This window comes from Oncorhynchus mykiss, chromosome 28 (genome assembly GCF_057628025.1).
Source record: "Oncorhynchus mykiss isolate SJ-2025 chromosome 28, ASM5762802v1, whole genome shotgun sequence".
NCBI lineage: Eukaryota > Metazoa > Chordata > Actinopteri > Salmoniformes > Salmonidae > Oncorhynchus > Oncorhynchus mykiss.
In genome coordinates, this window is record NC_143049.1 from 18,387,434 (window position 1) to 18,415,000 (window position 27,567).

Genomic DNA, 27,567 nt, shown 5'->3' on the forward strand with positions numbered 1-27,567 from the left:
CATTGCAAAGGGTCTGAATACTTATGTAAATAAGGTATCTGTTTTTTGTTTTTTATATAGATTTGCAAAAATGTCTAAAAACCTGTTTTTGCTTCTGGGGTTATTATGGGGTATTGTGTTTAGATTGATGGAAAAAAATGTATGTAATCCATTTTAGAATAAGGCTGTAACGTAACAAAATGTGGAAAAAGTCAAGGGGTCTGAATACTTTCTGAATGCACTGTAATTGCAGCATGCAACAATTTCAAAGTTACAGTTCATAAGGAAATCAGTCAATTTTAAAAAATTCATTAAATCCTAATCTATGGATTTCACATGACTGGGAATACAGATGTGCATCCGTTGGTCGCAGATACATTTAAAACATTTTAGGGGTGTGGATAGGGCTGTGGTGGTCATGAAATTTCAGCAGCCAGTGATTGTCAAGCAAATAACTGTCGTCTCACGGTCGTCTCATTGACCGTTAATTAACATAAACACATTTAGCATCTCCTGGCTAGCCCACCGATGCAGACCTTTGGAACATCTACATTTTAAAAAGTCTAATTAATCCATGTAATATAGCCTACACTTCACAATAAATCCATTATTTATTTTAGACAGGGCTAAAAAAAGAATAATATGAAGAAAATGTAGTCTATTTCAGATTAACAGAACAGCATACTGTGAGTTGTCCTTATGTTAGGTCCTGATCTGGCTATGCCATATGGCTGTGGGCTACACTAGTTAATTTAGCCGACAAGATTTTCTTAGAATTCTGTGGCATTATTTTATAGTATGAAGAATACAATTGAACAAAGCTAAATAAAATAGAAAATATATTTTACCCAAACAATGAGGGAGTGCGCACACGGCTATTCTGTGTTGAGTGGTTAACAAAGAAATAGGTATTCATTCCTCTATGCTTCATTTTGAGTTATTAATGTAACGTTGGGCTATATGTTTAGATGTTTATTCATTGTAAGGCTTCATCATGCAACTCTAATAATGATTTGAAAAAAGTTGCTTGAAAAGGCATGAGTTCTACTTAGTTTTTTTTGCGCAGGATGTACACACTACATCAGTTACTCATTCACAATTTCACAAGCACTTGATAATGCCTAGAATTTCCCGACTGCACTCCCTTCGTGTGGCTGTAATGCACCCTAAAAAAAATCCATGCCTTTTGTGGGCACAACGGTGATCAGGTCAATCTCACAGGCTTCTAGTGAAGACAGACACATCCGGGACGCAACTGTGCGCGTCCTTATCCGAGGTGCATATTGAAGATATTGGAAGAACTGTCCACATTCACTTTTCGTCAGCCAACAAGATGAGTAGGACTAACCAACAACCAGCATTGTTTCTTAAGCTGGGCATCATTCACAAGTGATTGGCTAATAGTCACCCAAATGACTATTCTTGATTTAATCTTTACATATATTATTTAGTGTATGTGTGAAATTTGTTTGGATTTAGAATGGACCATTATGCATCCAACAATACATGTAATCTATGCACTTAAATAGCGAATGGAGGACGCTTTTCCCGTGGTTAATTTTCTTGCCAGCCAGGTAGGCTATATTCCTGCTGTAAATATAAGCAATGTGCTTATATTAGGAAAGTTGAGAAATAAATATAGTAGGCCTAGCCTATAGAAAGTTGATCGGATCCTCCTCTTTTTAGTAGAGGCCATCACTCTGTTTTCTCGCGCAATCTTCTGACAAATCAACTGTAAATTTCGGTGTTCATCAAGGTTCCATTTTAGGACCACTATTGTTGTCACAATATATTTTACCTCATGGTGATGTCATTCGGAAACATAAATGTTAACTTTCATTGCTATGCGGACAATACACAGTTGTACATTTAGATGAAACATGGTGAAGCCCCAAAATTGCTCTCCCTGGAAGCCTGTGTTTCAGACATAAGGAAGTGGATGAAGGTAAATGTTTTACTTTTAAACTCGGACAAAACAGAGACGCTAGTTCTAGGTCCCAAGAAACAAAGAGATCTTCTGTTGGATCTGCCAATTAATCTTGATGGTTGTACAGTCACCTCGTTACTCTGGACCCTGATCTCTCTTTTGACAATCATATCAATAATATTTCAAGGACAGCTTTTTTCCATCTTCGTAACATTGCAAAAATCATAAACTTTCTGTCCAAAAATTATGCAGAAAAATGTATCCATGGTTTTGTCACTTCTAGATTAGACTACTGCAATGCTCAACTTTCTGGCTACCCGGATAATGCACTAAATAAACTTCAGTTAGTGCTAAACACGGCTGCTAGAATCTTGACTAGAACCCCAAAAAATGTGGTAGCCTCTCTACACTGGCTTCATGTAAAAGCTAGGGCTGATTTAAAGGTTTTACTGCTAACCTACAAAGCATTACATGGGCTTGCTCCTACCTATCTTTCCGTTTTGCGCCTTGCGTACATACCTACACGTGTGCTACGGTCACAAGATGCAGGCCTCCTTATTGTCCCTAGAATTTCTAAGCAAACAGCTGGAGGCAGGGCTTTCTCCTATAGAGCTCCATTTTTATGGAATGGTCTGCCTATCCATGTGAGAGACGGAGACTCGGTCTCGACCTTTAAGTCTATTGAAGACTCATCTCTTCAGTAGGTCCTATGATTGAGTGTAGTCTGGCCCAGGGGTATGAAGCTGAACGGAAAGGCACTGGAGCGACGAACCACCCTTGTCGTGTCTGCCTGGCAGGTTCCCCTCTCTCCACTGTGATTCTCCGCCTCAAACCCTATTATGGGGGCTGAGTCACTGGCTTACTGGTGCTCTTCCGTGCCATCCCTAGGAGGGGTGCGTCACTTGAGTGGGTTGAGTCACTGACGTGATCTTCCTGTCCAGGTTGGCGCCCCCCTCGGGTTCGTGCCGTGGGGGAGATTGTGGGCTATACTCGGCCTTGTCTCAGGATGGTAAGTTGGTGCTTGAAGATATCCCTCTAGTGGTGTGGAGGCTGTGCTTTGGCAAAGTGAGTGGGGTTATATCCTGTCTGTTTGGCCCTGTCCGAGGGTATCGTCGGACAGGGCCACAGTGTCTCCCGACCCCTCCTGTCTCAGCCTACAGTATTTATGCTGCAATAGTTTGTCGGGGGGCTAGGATCAGTCTGTTATATCTGGAGTATTTCTCCGGTCTTATCCGGTGTCCTGCGTGAATTTAAGTATGCTCTCTCTAATTCTTAATTTTCTTTTCTCGCTCTTCTCTCAGAGGCCCTGAGCCCTAGGACCATGCCTCAGGACTACCTGGCCTGATGACTCCTTGCTGACCCCAGTTCACCTGGTCATGTTGCTGCTACAGTTTCAACTGTTCTGCCTGCGGCTATGGAACCCTGACCTGTTCACTGCTACCTTGTTCCGGACCTGCTATTTTGGACTCTCTCTGTACCGCACCTGCTGTCTCTAACTTTGAATGATTGGCTAGGACAAGCCAACTAACATTTACTCCGGAGGTGCTGACCTAAAATGGTCAGAGTGAGGTGTTCTCTCATTTGTGTCTGGAAGTAGCTAGCAAGCTCACCAACTTTAGCCAGTTAGCTTTAGTCCTTGACTGCCATTGTGAGGTCAGAACGCTTGTATCAACCCTACTCCTCTGACAGAGCCTCTAGGGTGCACTCTGAACAGTCCGAGAACCCACCGTTCTGAATTTACGAATTGACAATCTGACAACTCTCTGAATTCACAAACGCACCCAAAGACAACCCATATGATGCTAGCCTGCCAGCACCTTAATTGTGATCCTGTTTGTGGATTTAAGGCATTTGATTCAGTTGGCCATGAATTGTTGCTAGCTAGACTCAGCAACATTGGTCTCAGTGAAGGGGAAGTAAATTGATTTAGGAATAATTTTTATGACAGAACACAATGTGTATATACTAACAATTACAAGTCTAGCTTTCTTGAGATTAATAGAGGTGTGCCCCAGGGTTCCATTTTAGCTCCTTTGTTGTTCTCAATTTTTATTAATGATTTGGGAAATGGGATGGAACCAGCAAACTTACATCTACAGTGCTGTGACAAAGTATTTGCCCCCTTTCTAATTTCTTATTTTTTTGCACATTTGTCACACTTAAATGTTTCAGATCAAACCAATTGTAATATTACACAAAGATAACCCAAGTAAACACAAAATGCAGTTAAGTGATAATGTTATTTATTAAGGGAAAAAAGCTATCCGAACCTTCATGGTCCTATGTGACAAAGTAATTGCCTCCTCTGTCTTACAGAGACTGGACTCTGTTGATCATGCATCCTTGCACTTTATTACAAATGCCAAGTCACCCACCATTGCACCTTGTATCAAATGGTAGGTTGAACCTCACTTTATATGCTCAGAAAGCTACATTTGTATGTGTTCATCTACAAAGCCCTTTTGGGTAAACTCCATCTTTACCTCTGTAGTCTGGTCTCCTTCACCACCAGCAGTTACCATACCTGCTAGGGGGTTGCTACTTAATAAAGTCCTCAGGACATTCACAGTATTAGGGAAGACTGCCTTCTCTTCTTGCACACCAGAGGCATGGAATAGTCTACAATCCATGCCTTATCTAGATATGTTAGTGCCACTGAATGAATTTAAAATATTGATGGAGACTCTTATGGAGGAGTGTAAATGTTTTTTGGGGGGGGCTGGATCATGTTGTATTGTATTATTGTATGTTTTAATTCTGTAATGCATTGATTGTTGCTGCCTTCTTGGCCAGGTCTCCCTTGAAAAAGAGACTGGGTCTCAATGGGCTTTTCCTGGTTAAATAAAAAAAATATATTAAAAAACAGACTTAACACTGTGCTCACTGTTCAGCATTGTTTCAGGTTAAACCAGGCTGATATGATGCTAATGCGAGTAACTTCGTTAACTTGAGCACAGAGAACATGACGTGAGAGAAACCAGAATAATACTCTGAAACCCAATTAATCATGACTCCTCCGCTCTCTCCTCCGTGTTGGCCCTAGTTAAGATGCAGGCACCCATAATGAATCATGACTTAGTGGTTTAGAGCAGAGCAGAGAACAGATCAGTGTTTCCTTCCAGCTGTTTGCCTAGCTTCCTTTTCTTACAATTTTTGTATCTTTTTTTTCTTCTTCACATTTGTAAACGACAACATCAGATATCTTATTGCCCACAAGCCAACTTGTCAACTCTTAACAACAAGCCAACTCGTACTCTTAACTTCCATTAGCCTGTTTCTAATATTCCAGTTCATGCAAGAATGGAAAAGAACAATGCTGGTGTGTTAAGATATTAATCAAATAAAACAGCAGTGTTGTTTTTTATTATGATGTAATTAAAACATAAAAGGCTATAAAAAAAAAACACCATGACCTCAAATGTGAGGACTAGATGCTGTCAACTGGAAAGGATGCCCATGTGGATTGACGTACAGTAACAACGCTGATACCCGCGCATAGCTGAAGTTGCAATATCTTTTGCAACATTGTGGCCCAAACACACTAACGTAGCCTACTGCATTAATCTCACTGTTATAATAAACGCCCACATCGTCTGCTCTTGACACAATGCCACAGTAACAAATACCCATAGATCTCACACACCGTATATAATTTAGGAACTTACTGGCATATTTATGCGTAGGATTCCCTTTTTCTTCGAGTTATCCTTCTCGTTAGACTCCATCACCGTGCTCCCCATTTTCAGACTATTAATGCTATTTTCTTTATTTTTAACGAGCAAGATCAAGTTTGGGTAAATTGCGTGGCATATGCCATACGTCTTTATGTGTAAAAATAAGTTTCAAGTCAAAGTTCTTTCAAAGAAATTGGTTAATTTACCAGGAAGTATACTGCACTACCGACGCATTAGGCCTACCTACCGCTGTATTGACATCACCGAGACTGAGCGTGCTGTTTCAACATAAAACATAGGGTGTGCTACAACCTTGCCTTGACTCAGAGATACACTTAAAATAGTAAACGCAACTCTGGAACACTCCAATTAGTAGGCTATGATATGTTAAGTTTCGTATGGTATGTATTTATTTGTGGATGTCCCTCATTCATGTTGTATGGTATCTTACGAATTACAATGCATATGATATGGTAGGAACTGTAATTCGTACAATATGTACCAATTTGCAAAACGTATGATATTGTTATGAGTGGCGATCCCTATCTTGTTACGCCTATGATTGATGGCTTACTGGCCAATCAGATGAGAGCTCTGTGTTTATATTGTTTGCACACTTGTTTAAACTTCAGGTTGCCGGTGTGGTGCCGAACATCTCCACCTGACAGAATCCCCCCCCCCCCTTCGCGTGAACTCGCACGCACCCAATTCTTCATTGCTGCGACTTGCTTGCCAGTTGAGATTTCTGCTCTTCACTCCATTGTCAGTTTAGCCTACATTTCACTGATTTTAGTAGCAGAAAGCATTTTTCTATTTGTGTCCTTCAAGGCAGCTGTCAATGAACACGTTTTTTATGACGGTTTTATCGCGGGGTAGGCACTAGTAATGTCTGCAGTTTTCGATTTGGCTATTTGTTTCAAGTGTATTAAGTCTATAAATACATATCTTTGCCAAAATTCGTCATCTCTCCCATGTCTTATTCGACTAGTAGTTCTGAAATGTTTATTGCTTGCCTACATACTCCCTCCTCTATGTTTAATATAATACACATACATGAATGATTAATTTCGGCTGCCAATCCTTACCTGAAGTTTGTTCTATAGAAAGACCCCCCCCCACACACACACACACACACACACACACATATAAGTAGTATGTCCCACAGAAAGTATTTGACTCTAGAAAATGGCCTTGCCGAAATAACCCCCCAACCCTTCTAATTTTCTTAATTTTGTCACTAGGGTCGAATACTGGTCCTGTGCTAGTCCCATGTTTCCTGAGATGAGGAGTATTTGTCTGTAATAAAGTAGTTTTGTGGGGAAAAACTGATTGGCAGGGCCTGGCTCCCCAGTGAGTGGGCCTATGCCCTCTCAGGCTCACCCATGGCTCCACCCCTGCCCAATTATGTGAAATCAATAGATTAGGGGCATATTTATTTCAATTGACTGATTTCCTTATATGAACTGTAACTCAGCAAAATATTTGAAATTGTTGCATGTTGCGTTTATATTTTTGTTCAGTATACTTCTTTGTGCTGGAGCTAGTCAGTCTGTGTTGTATGTCAAGTTCTTAATAAACAGCACAAAAGAGTTGTGTCCTTCAACTCCTGCCACCATCCACCATCGAGGAGTTGACCAGAATACACAAAGAGCATCCATTAAGTATAGTTAAGTTGAACTAACGCTAGCAAGCTAACTGTGGTGAGGCAGACTAGCTAGATGCTGTGAGGAGGGTACGTTAACGGTTTGTTAACTGCAACAGATGCAAAACACAACAATATGCTACAAATTACAATTTGTTTCGGCTAATGTTAGCTAGGTGGCTAGGTTAGGGGTTAAGGTGAGCTAACATGCTAAGCAGTTGCAAAAGAGCAAAAAAGTAGTAAGTCCTTGCAAAGTTGCAAATTAAATTGCTAATGCTGTCCATGATGAGATTCGAACACGTATCCTTTGGGTTGATAGAAGTTTGCATTATACGCCCACTCATCAGTCCAATGCAACAAACCCCTCGCCTTTTTTCTTATGTAACCATACCAAATGTAACATATCAATTTGAGTTTCTCGAATTTACATTTACTATGTTACGTCTAGTCTATGAAACTAGGCTGTGTAATCATTAGTCCAAACACTTGCAACTAAAACTATAGTTTTGTTTCCGTTTAAGAAACGTTTTGTAACAGAATCGGTGGAATGAATAAGCTCCTGGTTTCATTATGGTTCTTATCTCCTTGACTCCTTCTCTAGGTTATACCATCTCCATTTCTCCCATAAATATCAAAAGACTGGATAGATAAAGCAGAGCATCACATTTTATTCAAAGGGCCGTGTTGGGGATGGGGACTTTCATTGTCTGATCACTTTAGATCTCCAAACCCAGAAAGGGGTAGGAATCAAGCCAAGGGGTCAGTGATCGAACTGGAAAACACATATACACACACATACAGTGGTGTAAAGTAACTAATAAAAACGACTTAGTAGTATTACTTAAAGATGCACTACGCAGAAATTGCTCCTCCATTTCCTGGTTGCTAAAATTACATTAATTAGCCTAATTTCAGATTATGTAACAAAACAAGCAAGTATAGTGTAGATAATCATTGTACCATCTAAACCACTGTGAAATATATTTTCCATAACCAAAAATATATTATTTTCAGCTGATGTTCAAAACCGAAAGTAAAACATGCAAAAACAAAGCTTAAGAACAGGAAGCATAGAATTAGCGCACATAGAACAGATCTATCGATTCTTAGACTTGCTTCCAATGAGAGAGATCTGTAACACATATTTCTATGTGAATTTGGTCGGGTCGCCCAAAAAGTTACATATTGCAGCTTTAAGTAGTTTTGGGGGGTATCTGTACTGTACTTTACAATTTATCTTTCTTTAACTCTCTCTCTCTTACATGCAGTGGTGGGTTAAGCAAAACAAGCAGCCTCTAGTTGGATATTTTGTTGCTACATGCAGAAAAAAGGGTTCTTCGGCTGTCCCCATAGGACAACCCTTTTTGGTTTGAGGTAGAACCCTTTTGGGGTTTCATGTAGAACCCTCTGAGGAAAGGGTTCTCCATGAAACTCAACATTTTCTACCTGGAACCAAAAGGGTTCTTCAAAGGGTTCTCCTATGGGGACAGCTGAGGAACCCTTTTAGGTTCTATGTAACACCTTTTTTCTAAGAGTATAACATTTGAATAGCGAGGCAGATCTCATAGCCCATCTTTCTCAGTCCATCTGGTGCTTATGCGGATGATGCGTGAGCCATGAGTCATCCGTTCCCATTCCGCTCTGGTCCTTGCTCTCTCTCTCTCCCTCTACTGAGAAAAGGTTTTGTTCCCTTCATCTAATTGGTTTCCATTACACTAATGTTTTTGCAGAAACATCCAACAGCTCTTGTTTCAGTTTGTTTATAGATTTAAACACTATTCATGGCAGGCCATACTTCTGTTGATGATATTTGTATCTGTATATGTTATCAGTTGCTAAAGAATATATGAAGAAATTAATATGAACAAAATGTGTATGGTGATGATGACCAAAGAGTGGAGCTGCAGTCCTCCCTCGCCCTCCATTTGGCAAATCAGACCATACCTCTATCCTCCTGCTTCCTGCTTACAAGCAAAAACTCAAACAAGAAGTACCAGTGACACGTTCAATACGGAAGTGGTCAGATAAAGTGGATGCTAAGCTACAGGACTGTTTCGCTAGCACAGACTGGAGTATGTTCCGGGATTCATCTAATAACATTGAGGGTGTTTACCACATTGGTCACAGGCTTCATTAATAAGTGCATCGACAGAGTCATCCCCACAGTGACCATACACACATACCCCAACCAGAAGCCATGGATTTCAGGGAACCTCCGAACTGAGCTAAAGGCTAGAGCTGCTGTTTTCAAGGAGCGGGTCACTAATACAGACGCTTATAAGAAATCCTGCTACAACCTCCGATGAGCCATTAAACAGACAAAGTGTCAATATAGGACTAAGAGCGAATCCTACTACACCGGTTCTGATGCTCGACAGATGTGGCGGGGCTTGCAAACTATCACTGACTAAAAAGGGAAACCCAGCCGCAACCTGCCCAGCAACGCACGCCTACCAGATGAGCTAAATTCCTCCTTTGCTCGCTTTGAGGCAAGCAAGACTGAACCATGCATGAGAGCACCAGCTGTTATAGATGACTGTGGGATCTCGCTCTCTGTAGCCGATGTGAGAAAGACCTTTAAAGTACATTGCCTTGCAAAAGTATTCAAATTACAACGTGTAATTGAAATATACTTTTATTTGGATTTCATGTAATGGACATATACAAAATAGTCAGAATTGGTGAAGTGAAAGGAAAAAAAAAAGAAAAAAAAACAGAAAAGTGGTGCATGCATATGTATTCACCGCCTTTGCTATGAAGCCCCTAAATAAGACCTGTTGCAACCAATTACCTCCAGAAGTCACATAATTAGTTAAAGTCCACCTGTGTGCAATCTAAGTGTCACATGATCTCTCACATTATCTCAGTATATGTACACCTGTTCTGAAAGGCTCCAGAGTCTGCAACACCACTAAGCAAGGGGCACTACCAAGCAAGCGGCACTATGAAGACCAAGGAGCTCTCCAAACAGGTCAGGGACAGAGTTGTGGAGAAGTACAGATCTGGGTTGGGTTATAAAAAAAAATATCGAAAACTTTGAACATTAAATCCATTATAAAAAAAATTGAAAGAATATGGCACTACAATAAACCTGCCAAGAAAGGGCCGCCGACCAAAACTCACAGACCAGGCAAGGAGGGCATTAATCAGAGAGGCAACAAAGAGACCAAAGATAACCCTGAAGGAGCTGCACAAGCTCCACAGCGGAGACTGGAGTATCTGTCCATAGAACCACTTTAAGTCGTACACTCCACAGAGCTGGGCTTTACGGAAGAGTGGCCAGAAAAAAAGCCATTGCTTAAAGAAAAAATGCTATGTCTGGCGCAAACCCAACACCTCCCATTACCCCGAGAACACCATCCCCACAGTGAAGAATGGTGGTTGCGGCAACATGCTGTGGGGATGTTTTTCATTGGCAGGGACTGGGAAACTGGTCAGAATTGAAGGAATGATGGATGGCGCTAAATACAGGGAAATTCTTGAGGGAAACTTGTTTCAGTCTTCCAGAGATTTGAGACGGACGGAGGTTCACCTTCCAGCAGGACAATGACCCTAAGCATACTGCTAAAGCAACACGTGAGTGGTTTAAGGGGAAACATTTAAATGTCTTGGAATGGCCTAGTCAACGCCCAGACTTATGCACGCTCAAGTTTTACAATAAAAAGCATTTTTCAGCTTCAAAGTGGTAGGCATGTTGTGTAAATCAAATGACACAAACCCCCCAAATCCATTTGAATTCCAGTTTGTAAGGCAACAAAATAGGAAAAATGCCAGGGGGGGTGAATACTTTTGCAAGCCAATGTAGTTAACGTTTGCAAGGCCACGGGGCCAGATGGAATACCAGGACACATACTCGGAGCATGCGCTGACCAGCTGACAAGTGTCTTCACTGACATTTTATCCCTGACCCGGTCTGTATTACCAACTTGTTTCAAGCAGACCATCATATACTGAACAAAAATATAAACACAACATGCAACAATTTCAAAGATTTTACTGAGTTACAGGTCATATAAGGAAATAAGTCAATTGAAATAAATAAATTAGGCCCTAATCTATGTATTTCACATGACTGGGAAAACAAATATGCATCTGTTGGTCATGGAAAAAATAGGTAGGGGCGTGGATCAGAAAACCATTCAGCATCTGGTGTCCACCATTTACCTCATGCAGTGCAAAACATCTCCTTCGCATAGAGTTGATCAGTCTGTTGATTGTGGCCTTTGGAATGTTGTCCCACTCCTCTTCAATGGCTACGTGCAAAGTTGATTGATATTTGCGGGAACTGAAATACCCTGTTGTATATGTTGATCCAGAGCGTCCCAAACAGGCTTAATGGGTGACATGTCTGGTGAGTATGCAGGCCATGGAAGAACTGAGACATTTTCAGCTTCCAGGAATTGTGTACAGATCCTTGCGACATGGGGCCGTCGTGCATTATCATGCTGAAGCCTGAGATGATGGCGGTAGATGGGTCTCAGGATCTCGTTACGTGCATTCAAATTGCCATCAATAAAATGCAATTGTGTTCGTTGTCCGTAGCTTATGCTTGCCCATACCATAACCCCACAGCCACCATGGGGCACTCTCACAACATTGAGGTCAGCAAACCACTAGCACACACAACGCAATTCACTCTGTCTGCCATCTGCCCAGTACAGTTGAAACTGGAATTCATCCGTGAAGAGCACACTTCTCCAACGTGCCAGTGGCCATCAAAAGTGAGCATTTCCCCACTGAAGTTGGTTACAGGTCAAGACCCTGGTGAGGACAACGAGAGCACACAGATGAGCTTCCCTGAGACGGTTTCTGACAGTTTGTGCAGAAATTCTTTAGTTTTGCAAACCCAGTTTCATCAGCTGTCCGGGTGGCTGGTCTCAGACGATCCCGCAGCTGAAGAAGCCGTATGTGGAGGTCCTGGGCTGGCGTGGTTACACGTGGTCTACGGTTGAGGTCAGTTGGATGTTCTGCCAAATTCTCTAAAACAATGTTGGAGGTGGCTTATGGCAGAGAAATGAACATTAAATTCTCTGGCAACAGCACTTTGCATGCTCCCTCAAAAGTTGAGATATCAGTGGCATTGCATTGTGACAAAACTGCACATTTTAGATTGGCCTTTCATTGTAGGGTATTGTGTGTAGATGGGTGAGATTTTTTTATCCATTTGGAATCAAGAAAATACTTTGAAGGCACTGTACATTACCTACCTCAATTACCTCGTACCCCTGCACATCGACTCGAGCCTGGTACATAGCCATGTTATTTTTATTCGTTAATCATTGTGTATTTCTTCCTTGTCACTATTTCTTTAACTCTGCAATAGTGATGTGACCTGTAAGTAAGCATTTCAGTGTTAGTCTACACCTGTTGTTTCTGAAGCATGTACGAAATAAAATTGTATTTGATTAAGTTACCTTATTTGGCCAGTGGGTGTCTTTCTTGAGCAGTGAACTACATTACTCTACGCCAGTGGGTTCAGTCCTATGGGTCAGTAAGATGTGTGTGATTTCAAAATGGCACACAACAAATAATTAAGATGTAAAATAGTTTATTTTGTAAATGCTTCTAAATTCAATTACACAAACTCCAAATCTCATTACTCTGTACACTTCAAAAGGCTGTTTTCAAAAAACATTGACTACTTTACAGGACCAAGAAAAATGTAGCACAAACACACTGGCAGGATGATGTCATTTTATACAAGAGAAGAAAAATATCCAAGAAATAATTTTGTTACAACCATTCATTGAGAAAATATATACAATTGAGTCTTCGGAAAGTTAAAAAAATACCATGCCATATACATTACAAGTTCTAAGACTGTCTCCAAAATTTTACAGTCGACTTGAAATTGTGCACGCAAAACATCTTGCATTTTCTAACTATTGTAAGTGGCTTGTGAAGTGTCCATATCAGATACATTTCTCTTTTCAAAATATAGCACCACCAAATGTCCAAACCTTTTCCTCTGCAAGAAACATGATTATTTTTTCCCAGTACACCTTAATTTCAAATCGCCTGAAGCAGTAAGCAATGTTATTGGACGTCTGTACACAATTTCTATGTAAAAAAACAACACAAAAACAAGGTGGTATTCCTATGCCTATTTGGGTTAAAAAGAAGTTAAAATTGTGTTTGGGTGGTTTAAAAACCTTTATTCACAGTTCTATAAAATCAAACCTGATTAACAGCAAAGATGTCAGAATGATGTCTTTCCCATTTTGAAATTCTGTAACCAATGACTCTTTTCTACACTCGTTAGTCACCAAAAATATTTCTTTTTGAGTGGTCAAAGTATGTGTAAATCACAAAAACACTACACTACAATACCATACTTTTAATAAACCAAAAATACTTTGAATTATTGTGGTTATTTTACAAATTCTGTACAGAATAATCATAATATATACTCTCAAACTGATATCATGACATCCTTCTTAAATAAATTGCAATGACAAAAAAAAAAAAAACACCCAAACATCGAGAAGGTTAAGGTAGTATTTGGTCAGTTATTCCTATATTTTTCTTTATATACATTTGTACAAAAGTAAGAGCATTTCTTCAATCTTCAGAAAACTATCAGTTTAGCCTTCGTTTTACTGTCTCGTCATTTTGACAATAAAATTCATTCACTCAATAATAAATACAAAACGTCCTCTCGAATTTCACTCCAATCACATGACAGAAACCTATGATAAAACTGACTCATGGAATCAAGTATCTTAAAGTTGTGTGTACGTGTCTCTTTTTTTTTAGTGCAAGTTAATATTCCCTTCGCTGTAGTCATTGCTGTACATTCCCCATTCAGTGAATTCTACATTTAGTCAAACAGTTTTACATTTAAAGTTTTAAACAAAAGGGCCTGCCCTTAACAACCAATAAGGTCCGTGACCCACACAGTGCTCTCTTCTCATTCGCTGGTGGATTCTCTTCTGCACCCTATTGTATATCATCTCACTAATACACAGACGCATCCACTCGTTGACAGAGGCCTTTGCAATAAAACCCAGCCTCATGTAATATGGCACAAATCACACGTCTATCTGCTGTTGCTTCTTCCTGCTCACCTCTTTCTAAGTCCTCTCCTGTCCATCTTCAGTCTGTTTCCAAACATGGGACTCCATCCATGCATCACTCTCAGGGTTTACTCAGGTCTTCCACTCGTTCTAAGAAAGGACAGCCTGAAGCACCTCTCTGTCTACACAGAGATCAGGGCATCTGCATAATATGGAAAGGAATGCATTTGTCATTTTTGTTTTCTTTTTCAGTTGATCCTTTTCCTGCAGTCCGCTGTTCCACAGTGACAGGCGATCTTGTGTTGGCCGTCCACACAGTCAAACTGGTAGTCAAAACACAGCTGGAAAATAATGCAGAGAAAATAGTGATGACAATGCAAAGGCCACTCATAGCATAGTAGGAGATTTCCAATTGAAAGGAAAAAGAACACACCTCCTCTCCTTTCTCGATTCTGCGGTTGGAGGTGACGATGATTTTATAACCTCTTTCAAAGGTTACCACCTCAGCGACACAGTTCGGGGCACAAGAGTGATTGATGTACCTGTATAAGAAAACAAACACATAGCACATTATGACGCAATTTGTTTTTGTGACCAACTTTTGATTTAGTTCAGTCAAAAACAAACAAATAAAAGCATACAAAGGAAACCCTGACTCAACCCCCCCCCCAATTGTTCCTTGACTAGCACCATTCATTCTCACTGTCGATAATTCTAATGTCTTAACTTCTAATAGTAACTGTATCCACTGGTTAAATGGGAGACAGTGAGGTGGTTGCCATCTTAGAGCCCAAAAACTATTTGCATCAGTGTTGCCTGCCTACAGTAATCTTCATCTTTTGATTGAGAGATTCAAGGGGGCTATCAATAAGTAACATCAAAGACAGAAAGCATTGAATATTTAAATTCATGCACTTCTAAATTTATTTTGTAACTTTGCCCCAGTACAATTTAACTGCAGGGCACTCCCACATCATATGAAGGAATGTGTCTACCTGATTTAGGGGACACAATGAACAGTTGGGGAGTTGGGGCCAATTTCATCGCAAAACATTTCCTTGGTGTTAAATACAGTCTGAACTAATTTAAAATGTATAAATTGATGGTTCGGATTACGGGATGCTAAGGTCATATTTTTCCAAATTCTGTTCCAGTTAAAAGCGTGGTTAAGATTAAATTAGATCTGTGGACCATATTTTAATGGCTAGCCCAGAACAAGCTTAGTTTTTCGTATTGTTGTATTTTGTCTGTATAATATATAAAGTTGTTTATATATTACACAGATCAGTCCTTTATATTATAGAGTCCAGATAATGTATTTATGAATGCCATCATTGGATGGTTTGGTAGTTGGGCTTCCAAGGGAATCCATAGGCCAGCATAGATGACCTCAGTTGTAAATGTAGAAAAAAGGAGTTGCCTGGTAATGTGTATGCATCTTTCAAATCTTGAAATGTTCTCAAAACATTAGGGTCCTTGATATTCCCTGTCTGCCCCCCTTGCAGACCCCCCCCCCAACCCCTCCCCATGGACATTTATTATTGCTACAGCATAAATATGTATATATTAGATTTGTTTTATTACTTAAATGTTATATATACAGTGGGGCAAAAAAGTATTTAGTCAGCCACCAATTGTGCAAGTTCTCCCACTTAAAAAGATGAGAGAGGCCTGTAATTTTCATCATAGGTACACTTCAACCATGACAGACAAAATGAGAAAAAAAATCATTAACAAAAGTTTCTCAATACTTTGTTATATACCCTTTGTTGGCAATGACAGAGGTCAAACGTTTTCTGTAAGTCTTCACATGTTTTTCACACACTGTTGCTGGTACTTTGGCCCATTCATCCATGCAGATCTCCTCTAGAGCAGTGATGTTTTGGGGCTGCTGCTGGGCAACACAGACTTTCAACTACCTCCAAATATTTTCTATGGGGTTGAGATCTGGAGACTGGCTAGGCCACTCCAGGACCTTGAAATGCTTCTTACGAAGCCACTCCTTCGTTGCCCGGGCGGTGTGTTTGGGATCATTGTCATGCTGAAAGACCCAGCCACGCTTCATCTTCAATGCCCTTGCTGATGGAAGGAGGTTTTCACTCAAAATCTCACGATACATGGCCCCATTCATTCTTTCCTTTACACGGATCAGTCGTCCTGGTCCCTTTGCAGAAAAACAGCCCCAAAGCATGATGTTTCCACCCCCATGCTTCACAGTAGGTATGGTGTTCTTTGGATGCAACTCAGCATTCTTTGTCCTCCAAACACATTTTTACCAAAAGGTTATATTTTGGTTTCATCTGACCATATGACATTCTCCCAATCTTCTTCTGGATCATCGAAATGCTCTCTTGCAAACTTCAGAAGGGCCTGGACATGTACTGGCTTAAGCAGGGGGACACGTCTGGCACTGCAGGATTTGAGTCCCTGGCGGCGTAGTGTGTTACTGATGGTAGGCTTTGTTCCTTTGGTCCCAGCTCTCTGCAGGTCATTCACTAGGTCCCCCCGTGCGGTTCTGGGATTTTTGCTCATCGTTCTTGTGATCATTTTGACCCCACAGGGTGAGATCTTGCGTGGAGCCCCAGATCGAGGGAGATTATCAGTGGTCTTGTATGTCTTCCATTTCCTAATAATTGCTCCCAGAGTTGATTTCTTCAAACCAAGCTGCTTACCTATTGCAGATTCATTCTTCCCAGCCAAGTGCAACATTTTAAAAATAGTGCATTCAGAAAGTATTCAGAACCCTTGACTTTTTCTGCAGCACTGAAGGTCCCCAAGAACAATTTTGCATCAATCATTCTTAAATGGAAGATTGGAACTACATAGACACCTCCTAGAGCTGGCGGCACCCGGGACAACCATCGCTGCAGTACTCCACCAATCAGGCCTTTATGGTAGAGTGGTCAGACAGAATCTACTCTTCAGGAAAAGGCACATGACAGTCCACTTGGAGTTCGCCAAAAGGCACCTAAAGAACTCAGACCATGAGAAAAAAAGATTCTCTGGTCTGATGAAACGAAGATTGAACTCTTTGGCCTGAATGCCAAGCATCACGTCTGGAGGAAACCTGGCACCATCCCTACGGTGAAGCATGGGGCATGCAGCATCATGGTGTGGGGATGTTTTTCAGCGGCAGGGACTGGGAGACTAGTCAGGATCGAGGGAAAGATGAACAGTCCAAAGTACAGAGAGATCCTTGAGGAAAACCTGCTCCAGAGCGCTCAGGACTTCAGACTGGGGTGAAGGTTCACCTTCCAACAGGACAACAACCCTAAGACACATCCAAGACAACACAAGAGTGGCTTCAGGACAAGTGTCCTTGAGTGGCCCAGCCACTTACTGGACTTGAACCCGTTCGAACATCTCTGGAGAGACCTGAAAATAGCTGTGCAGCGACGCCTCCCATCCAACCTGATAGAGCTTGAGAGGATCTGCAGAGAATAGAGGAAACTCCCCAAATACAGGTGTGCCAAGCTTATAGCGTCATACCCAAGAAGACTCTAGGCTGGAATCGCTGCCAAAGGCTCAACAAAGTACTGCGTAAAAGGGTCTAAATACATGTGATATCAATTTATTGTTTTTAAAACATTTGCAGAAATGTCTAAAAACCCATTTTTGCTTTGTCATTGTGCTGTATTGTGTGTAGATTGAAAAAAAAACAAATGAATACATTTTAGAATAAGGCTGTAAAAGTAACTATATACACAAACACACACATTTGAAGTCAGAAGTTTACATACACCATAGCCAAATACATTTAAACTCAGTTGGTCACAATTCCTGACATTTGATCAGAGTAAAAACTCCCCGTCTTAGGTATGTTAGGATCTCCACTTTATTTTAAGAATGTGAAATGTCAGAATAATAGTAGAGATAATTATTTCTTTCAGCTTTTATTTCTTTCATCACATTCCCAGTGGGTCACAAGTTTACATACAATTCTACCAAATACTAATTGAGTGTATTTAAATTGTTTAACTTGGGTCAAACGTTTCAGGTAGCCTTCCACAAGCTTCCCACAATAAGTTGGGTGAATTTTGGCCCATTCCTCCTGACAGAGCTGGTGTAACTGAGTCAGGTTTGTAGGCCTCCTTGCTCGCACACACTTGATCAGTTCTGCCCACAAGTTTTCTATGGGATTCAGGTCAGAGCATTGTGATGGCCACTCCAATAAATTGACTTTGTTGTCCTTAAGCCATTTTGCCACAAGTTTGGAAGTATGCATGGGGTCATTGAGTATTTGGAAGACCCATTTGCGACCAAGCTTTAACTTCCTGACTGATGTCTTGAGATGTTGCTTCAATATATCCACATAATTATCCTTCCTCATGATGCCATCTATTTTGTGAAGTGCACTAGGCCCTCCCGCAGCAAAGCACCCCCACAACATGATGCTGCCACCCCTGTGCGTGAGGTTGGGATGGTGTTCTTTGGATTGCAAGCTTCCCCCCTTTTCCTCCAAACATAACGATGGTCATTACGGCCAAACAGTTAAATTTTTGTTTCATCAGCCCAGAGGACATTTCTCCAAAAAGTACGATCTTTGTCCCCATGTGCAGCTGCAAACCGTAGTCTGGCTTTTTTTTAATGGCGGTTTTGGAGCAGTGGCTTCTTCCTTGCTGAGCGACCTTTCAGGTGATGTTGAAATACGACTCGTTTTACTGTGGATATAGATACTTTTGTACCTGTTTCATCCAGCATCTTCACAAGGTCCTTGCTGTTGTTCTGGGATTGATTTGCACTTTTTTTCGCACCAAAGTACGTTAATCTCTAGGAGGCAGAATGCATCTCCTTTCTGAGTGGTATGACGGCTGCATGGTCCCATGGTGTTTATACTTGCGTACTATTATTTGTACAGACAAACTGTGCTAACTTCAGGTGTTTGGAAATTGCTCCCAAGAAAGAACCAAACTTGTGGAGGGCTACAATTTTCTTTCTGAGGTCTTGGCTGATATCTTTTGAATTTCCCATGATGTCAAGCAAAGAAGAATGAGTTTGAAAGTAGGCCTTGAAATACATCCACAGGTACACCTCCAATTGACTAAAATAGTGTCAATAAGCCTATCACAATTTCTAAAGCCATAACTTCATTTTCTGGAATTTTCCAAGCTGTTTAAAGGCACAGTCAACTTAGTGTATGTAAACCTCTGTGGTTAATCACATTTTTTGGAAAGCTGAGCTCAATCTCACTAGCCACTCCCAGGCCTGATTACTGCCAGACCTGTTGAATCAAGAACTCACTTAAATAGAACCTGTCTGACAAAGTGAAGTAGGCCAAAAGATCTCAAAAAGCAAGACATCATGCCGCGATCCAAAGAAATTCAGGAACAGATGACAAAGTAATTGACATGTATCAGTCCGGAAAGGGTTACAAATCCATTTATAAAGCTTTGGGACTCCAGCAAACCACAGTAAGAGCCATTATCCACAAATGGAGAACATTTGGAACAGTGGTGAACCTTCCCAGGAGTGGCCGGCCTACCAAAATTACCCCAAGAGCGCAGCGACGACTCATCCAAGAGGTCACAAAAGAACCCACAACAACATCTAAAGAACTGCAGGCTTCACTTGCCTCAGTTAAGGTCAGTGTTGACTTTTGACTTAATCATAAGAAAGAGACTGGGCAAAAATGGCATCCATGGCAGAGTTCCAAGGAGAAAACCACTGCTGACCAAAAATAACATAAAGGCTCGTCTCACTTTAGGCAAAAAAACATCTTGATAATCCCCAAGACTTTTGGGAAAATATTCTGTGGACTGACGAGACTAAAGTTGAACTTTTTGGAAGGTGTGTGTCCCGTTACATCTGGCGTAAAAGTAAAACAGCATTTCAGAAAAGAACATCATACCAACAGTCAAATATGGTGGTGGTAGTGTGATGGTCTGGGGCTGCTTTACTGCTTCAGGACCTGGAAGACTTGCTGTGATTGATGGACCCATGAATTCTGCTCTCTACCAAAAAATCCTCAAGGAGAATGTCCAGCCATCTGTTCGTGACTTCAAGCTGAAGCGCACTTGGGTTCTGTAGCAGGACAATGATCCAAAACACACCAGCAAGTCCACATCTGAATGGCTTCCAAAAACAAAATGAAGGTTTTGGATTGGCCTAGTCAAAGTCCGGACTTGAATCTGATTGAGATGCTGTGGCGTGACCTTAAAAAGGCGGTTCATGCTCGAAAACCCTCCAATGTGGCTGAATTAAAACAATTCTGCAAAGAGTGGGCCAAAATTCCTCCACAGCAATGTGAAAGACTCATTGCCTGTTATCGCAAACGCTTGATTGCAGTTGTTGCTGCTGAGGGTGGCACAACCAGTTATTAGGTTTAGGGGGCAATTACCTTTTCACATAGGGCCATGAAGGTTCGGATAGCTTTTTTCCCTTAATAAATAAAATGATCACAAACTGCATTTTGTGTTTACTTGGGTTATCTTTGTGTAATATTTAAATGTGTTTGATGATTTGAAACATTTAAGTGTGACAAATGTGCAAAACAATAAGACATCGGGAAGGGGGCAAATACTCTTTCACAGAACTGTATATGCAGATGATAAAGTCATATAATCATGTGCTCCTTCTCTGGTTCAGGCTGTTGAAGGGCTCAATACTGCTTTTCAGTCACTGCAGGCCTCCCTTTATGGCTCAAATTGGTCTTGAATGTACAAAAAACGAAATTCATGATCTTTAGCAGAGCTCGAACTCTGCCAGAAAAGGTTAGCATTGTCACATCTGGTGTGGTGGCTTATCCTTTGAAAAAATGGCATCCTACAAATACCTACAGTTGAAGTCGGAAGTTTACATACTTAGGTTGGAGTCATTAAAACAAATTTCTCAACCACTGCACAAATGTATTGTTAACAAACTATAGTTTTGGCCAGTCGGTTAGGACATCTACTTCGTGCATGACACAAGTCATTTTCAAACAATTGTTTACAGACAGATTATTTCACTTATAATTCACTGTATCACAATTCGTGGGTAAGAAGTTTACATACACTAAGTTGACTGACTTTTAAACAGCTTGGAAATTCCAGAAAATTATGTCATGGCTTTAGAAGCTTCTATTAGGCTAATTGACATAATTTGAATAAATTGGAGGTGTACCTGTGGATGTATTTCAAGGCCTACCTTCAAACTCAGTGCCTCTTTGCATGACATCATGGGAAAATCAAAATAAATCAATTGTAGACCTCCACAAGTCTGGTTCATCCTTGGGAGCAATTTCCAAATGCCTGAAGGTACCACTCATCTGTACAAACAATAGTATGCAGGTATAAACACCATGGGACCACACAGCTGTCATACCACTCAGGAAGGGGACGCGTTCTGTCTACTAGAGATGAACGTACTTGGTGCGAAAAGTGCAAATCAATCCCAGAACAACAGCAAAGGACCTTGTGAAGATGCTGGAGGAAACAGGTACAGTAAAACGAGTCGTATATCGACATAACCTGAAATGCCGCTCAGCAAGGAAGGAGCCACTCCTCCAAAACCGGCATAAAAAAAAGCCAGACTACGGTTTGCAACTGCAAATGGAGACAAAGATCGTACTTTTTGGAGAAATATCCATCTGGGCTGATAAAACAAAATTAGAACTGATTGGCAATAATGACCATCGTTACAGGGGTGGCAGCATCATGTTGTGGGGGTGCTTTGCTGCAGGAGGGACTGGTGCACTTCACAAAATAGATGGCATCACAAGAAGGAAAATTTGGTGGACATATTGAAGCAACATCTCAAGACATCAGTTAAAGCAAGTTAAAGCTTGGTCGCAAATGGGTCTTCCAAATGGACAATGACCCCAAACATACTTCCAGAGTTGTGGCAAAACGGCTTAAGGACAACAAAGTCAAGGTATTGGAGTGGCCATCACAAAGCCCTGGCCTTAATCCTATAGAAAATGTGTGAGCAACACTGAAAAAGCGTGTGCGAGCAAGGAGGCCTAAAAACCTGACTCAGTTACACCAGCTCTGTCAGGAGGAAACAAGAAATCACGAAGGGGGCAAATACTTTTTCACAGCACTGTATGTACATGATTGTATAGTTAGTGACAATGCATATATAATAAACAGAGAGTAGCAGCAGCGTAAAAGAGGGGTTAGGGGGGGCACACAATGCAAATAGTCCGGGTAGCCATTCGATTACCTGTTCAGGAGTCTTATGGCATGGGGGCAAAACATTTTGAGAAGCCTTTTTGTCCGCCCTAGACTTGGCACTCCGGTACCGCTTGCCATGCTGTAGTAGAGAGAACAGTCTATGACTGGTGTGGCTGGGGTCTTTGACAATTTTTAGGGCCTTCCTTTGACACTGCCTGGTGTAGAGGTCCTGGATGGCAGGCAGCTTAGCCCCGGTGATGTACTGGGCCGTACGCACTAACCTCAGCAACCAGTCACGATGCTCTCGATGTTGCAGCTGTAGAACTTTGAGGATCTCAGGACCCATGCCAAATCCTTTTAGTTTCCTGAGGGGGAATATGCTTTGTCGTGCCCTCTTCACGACTGTCTTGGTGTGTTTGGACCATTCTAGTTTGTTGGTTATGTGGACACCAAGGAACTTGAAGCGCTCAAGTTGAGGATCAGCGTGGCAGATGTGTTGCTACCTACCTTCACCACCTGGGGGCAGCCGGTCAGGAAGTCCAGGATCCAGTTGCAGAGGGAGGTGTTTAGTCCCAGGGTCCTTAGCTTAGTGATGAGCTTTGAGGGCATTATGGTGTTGAACGCTGAGCTCTAGTCAAAGAATAGCATTCTCACATAAGTGTTCATAAGTGCACCTGTCCAGGTGGGAAAGGGCAGTGTGGAGTGCAATAGAGATTGCATCATCCGTGGATCTGTTTGGGCGGTATGCAAATTTGAGTGGGTCCAGGGTTTCTGAGACAATGGTGTTGATGTGAGCCATTACCATCCTTTCAAAGCACTTCATAATTACGGACGTGAGTGCTACGGGACTGTAATCATTTAGGCAGTTTGCCTTTGTGTTCCCGGGCACAGGGACTATGGTGGTCTGCTTGAAACATGTTGGTATTACAGACTCAATCAGGGACATGTTGAAAATGTCAGTGAAGACACCTGCCAGTTGGTCAGCACATGCCCGGAGCACACGTTCCGGCAATCCGTCTGGCCCCACAGCCTTGTGTATGTTGACCTGTATAAATGTCTTAATCACGTCGGCTACGGAAAGCGTGATCACACAGTCGTCCGGAACAGCTGACGCGCTCATGCATGCCTCAGTGTTGCTTGCCTCGAAGCGAGCATAGAAGTGATTTAGCTTGTCTGGTAGGCTCATGTCACTGGGCAGCTTGCGGCTCTGCTTCCCTTTGTAGTGTAATAGTTTGCAAGCCCTGCCACATAAAACAAACATCGTTGCCGGTGTAGTATGATTCAATCTTAGCCCTGTATTGACGCTTTGCCTGTTTGATGGTTTGTCGCAGGGCATAGCAGGATTTCGGGTAAGCTTCCGGGTTAGAGTCCCACACCTTGAAAGCGGCAGTTCTACCCTTTAGCTCAGTGCGAATGTTGCCTGTAATCCATGGCTTTTGGTTGGGGTATGTACGTACAGCCACTGTGGGGACAACCTCCTCGATGCACTTGTTGATAAAGCCAGTGACTGATGTGGTGTACTTAATGCCATCGGAAGAATCCCGGAACATGTTCCAGTCTGTGTTAGCAAAACAGTCCTGTAGTTTAGCATCTGCTTCATCTGACCACTTTTTTTATAGACAGAGTCACTGGTGTTTCCTGCTTTAATTTTTGCTTGCAAGCAGGAATCAGGAGGAAAGAGTTGTGGTTGGATTTACCAAATAGAGGGCGAGCATTGTACGCGTCTCTGTGTGTGGAGTAAAGGTGATCTAGATTCCCCCCCCCCCCTCTGGTTACACATTAAACATGTTGATAGAAATTTGGTAGAACTGATTTAAGTTTCCCTGCATTAAAGTCTCCGGCCACTAGGAGCGCCGCCTCTGGGTGAGCGGTTTCCTGTTTGCTTGAGGCCTTATACAGCTGACTGAGTGTGGTCTTAGTGCCAGCATCTGTCTGTGGTGGTAAATAAACAGCCACTAAAAGTATAGCTGAAAACTGTCTAGACTAGTCGTGTGGCCTGCAATTTATCACAATATACTCTACTTCAGGCGAGCAAAATATAGAGACTTCCTTAGATTTCGTGCACCAGCTGTTGTTTACATATATGCATAGACCGCCCCCCTCGTCTTCTATGTTGCCGGTGCAGCGTATATCTCTCTAACAGAATATCCATGTCATCATTCAGCCACGATTCCATGAAACATAGGATATTACAGTTTTTGATGTCCCATTGGTAGGATATTTGTGATCGTACCTCGTCCAATTTATTGTCCAATGATTGCACGTTGGCGAGTAATATTGACGGCAACGGCAGCTTTCCCACTTGCCTTCTGCCCGTCCTCACGAGGCATCCCGCTCTGTGTCCTCTGTACCTGTGTTACTTCCTCTTGCAAATAACGGGGATGTTGGCCCTTGTCGGGTGTTTGGAGAATGTCCTGTGTGTCTTGCTTGTTGAAGAAAAAAATCATTGTCTAATCCGAGGTGAGTGGTCGCTGTCCTGATATCCAGAAGCTCTATTTTGCCGTAAGATACGGTTGCAGAAACATTATGTTCAAAATGTGTTAAAAATAACACGAAAAAAAGCACATAATAGCACAATTGGTTGGGCGCCCGTAAAACTGCTGCCATTTCTTCCGGTGCCATTTTAACAATTCACGGTATTGGAGCGGCCCACACAAAGCCCTGACCTCAATCCTATAGAAAATTTGTGGGCAGAACTGAAAAAGCATGTGCGAGCAAGGAGGTCTACAAACCTGACTCAGTTACACCAGCTCTGTCAGGAAGAATGGGCGAAAATTCTCCCAACTTGTTGTGGGAAGCTTCTGGAAGGCTACCCGAAACGTTTGACCCAATTTAAAGGCAATGCTACCAAATACGAATTGAGTGTATGTAAACTTCTGACCCACTGGGAATGTGATGAAAGAAATAAAAGCTGAAATAAATTCTTCTCTCTACTATTATTCTGACATTTCACATTCTTAAAATCAAGTGGAGATCCTAACTGACTGAAGACAGGGATTTTTTTACTAGGTTTAAATGTCAGGAATTGAAATGTATTTGGGTGTATGTAAACTTCTGACTTCAACTGTACATACATACATAAGTACGTCCCCTGCAATTTCGTCGGCATCCCTGTACATGTTGCTAATAAACACAATCTAATCTAAATCTAAAATATTGGTAAGGATTCCACATATTGACTATTGGGGGAATGCAAAAGGTCGCCCTCCAGATCACAAGGCATTATTGTGAAATGTTGGAGTATGTGCATGACATTCTGATTCCCAGTTACCTTGTTTTTACATTTGGTATCCAAATACAAATTGTGTGAGCAATAATAGGACCAAAGTATATCTTATATTACATATACAATGATTGAAGTGGATTTAACAAGTGACATCAGTACGATCATAGCTTTCACCTGGTCAGTCTGGCATGGAAAGAGCAGTTCGTAATGTGTATATATACAATTCTACCAGGAGATAACTTTGGTCCTATTATATATATATATATATATATATATATATATATATATATATATATATATATATAATATAATATATATATATATATAATTATATATATATAATTATATATATATATATAATTATATATAATATATATAATTATATATAATATATATATATATATATGATTATATATAATTATATATATATAATATATATATATATATATGATTATATATATATATATATGATTTTATATATATATATATGATTATATATATATATATATATATATATATATATATATATATATATATGATTATATATATATATATAATATATATATATATATGATTATATATATATATATATTATATATATATATACGATTATATATATATAATAGGACCAAAGTTATCTCCTGGTAGAATTGTATATATACACATTACGAACTGCTCTTTCCATGCCAGACTGACCAGGTGAAAGCTATGATCGTACTGATGTCACTTGTTAAATCCACTTCAATCATTGTAGATGAAGTTGAGGAGTCAGGTTAGGATTTTTAATCCTCGAGACAAATGAGACATGGATTGTGTAAGTGAATATTGTGTAAGGTGAATAGGCAAGACAAAATATGTGCCTTGAACGGGATATGGTAGTAGGTGGAAAAAACGCACTAGAAGGCCATCCGATCTCAAAATGCAGTAAGGCAGTAGGTGGCAGACGGTTTGCGTCAAGAATTGCAACGCTGCTGGGTTTTTCACGCTCAACAGTTTCCAGTGTGTATCAAAAATGGTCCACTACCCAAAGGATATCCAGCCAACTTGCCAACTGTGAGAAGCATTGGAGCCAACATTGGCCAGCATCCCTGTGGAATGCTTTTGACACCTTGTAAAGTCTATGCCCCAACTAATTGAGATTGTTCTGAGGGTGGGGGTGCAACTCAATATTAGGAAGGAGTTCCTAATGTTTTGTACATTCAGTGATTTTTTTATGACTTCATCGGTGTTGCTTATTTTATAAAGTAATGTACAGCTGTGTCTATCGCTATACAGATACAGCTGGCCTCCTGGCCAGGGACTGGCACTGCGCTGCTGGTGATTATGGCTGTATGCGTCTGCAATGTCATAGCCTTGCCCTTGTATGTCAATTTTTCACAAAAAATACACTCATATTCCTGGAAATACAATTTCAAGTTTGGTACAGACAGTCCTCCTACGTATTTTCAGTCTTTTAGTTCTGTATCTATGGACGTGACCCAGTCGTTCTCTCTATGTTCCATTGCCATACTGATGGGCAAACTTCTTATCCCCTGCTTGCTTGCTAGCTAGCCAACTACGGCTAACTTACAGTCACATCAAAAAGTACAGCCAGAATAAGAGCAAAAGTCGCATTTGCATTTGTTTAAGATGTTTTCAAGTGACATTTATTTGCATACATCCATAACGATGACCTAATGAGGCACGATTTCGCCTGGCATAGAAAATGTGCTCACTCGCCAGGACGCTGTTGTTTAGAGGAGCTAGCCAAAAACACAGCTACAGTAACACAATCAATTCAAATTGAAGCTGGAAAGACTGCAAACTACAGTAGCTGCTCTTCGTTTCGTTCTACCTTTTTCCAATTGACATTTCTTTGTGTGTGTATATATATATATATATATATACATATATATATATATATATATATATATACACACACAGTGCCTTGCGAAAGTATTCGGCCCCCTTGAACTTTGCGACCTTTTGCCACATTTCAGGCTTCAAACATAAAGATAGAAAACTGTATTT

General features: G+C 41.0%; 2 protein-coding genes across 12 annotated transcripts in view; both read right to left on the reverse strand.

The window, feature by feature from the left end:
- Nucleotides 1-5,887, reverse strand: part of LOC100653470 (5'-AMP-activated protein kinase subunit gamma-2) — a 54,705-nt gene extending 48,818 nt beyond the window's left edge. For 3 of the 4 annotated variants that reach the window (XR_005040215.2, XR_016492862.1, XR_016492863.1), the window contains exon 1: nt 5,572-5,854. Coding sequence is in view for 1 of the 4 variants with exons in the window: in XM_036966449.2 (XP_036822344.2) it covers nt 5,572-5,646 (75 nt within the window). In the remaining 3 variants the exon portion in view is untranslated. Of the gene's footprint in view, nt 1-5,571 lie in introns of all 4 variants that reach the window. The other variant, XM_036966449.2, reaches the window with a different exon arrangement.
- A 6,866-nt stretch (nt 5,888-12,753) lies between these two features.
- Nucleotides 12,754-27,567, reverse strand: part of LOC110508653 (histone-lysine N-methyltransferase 2C) — a 145,672-nt gene continuing 130,858 nt past the window's right edge. For all 8 annotated transcript variants that reach the window (XM_036966417.2, XM_036966415.2, XM_036966416.2 and 5 more), the window contains 2 exons: nt 14,672-14,780; nt 12,754-14,579 (listed from right to left, as the gene is read on the reverse strand). In XM_036966417.2, the coding sequence (XP_036822312.2) occupies nt 14,487-14,579; nt 14,672-14,780 (202 nt within the window). In that variant the 3' untranslated portion in view covers nt 12,754-14,486. The remainder of the gene's footprint in view (nt 14,580-14,671; nt 14,781-27,567) is intronic.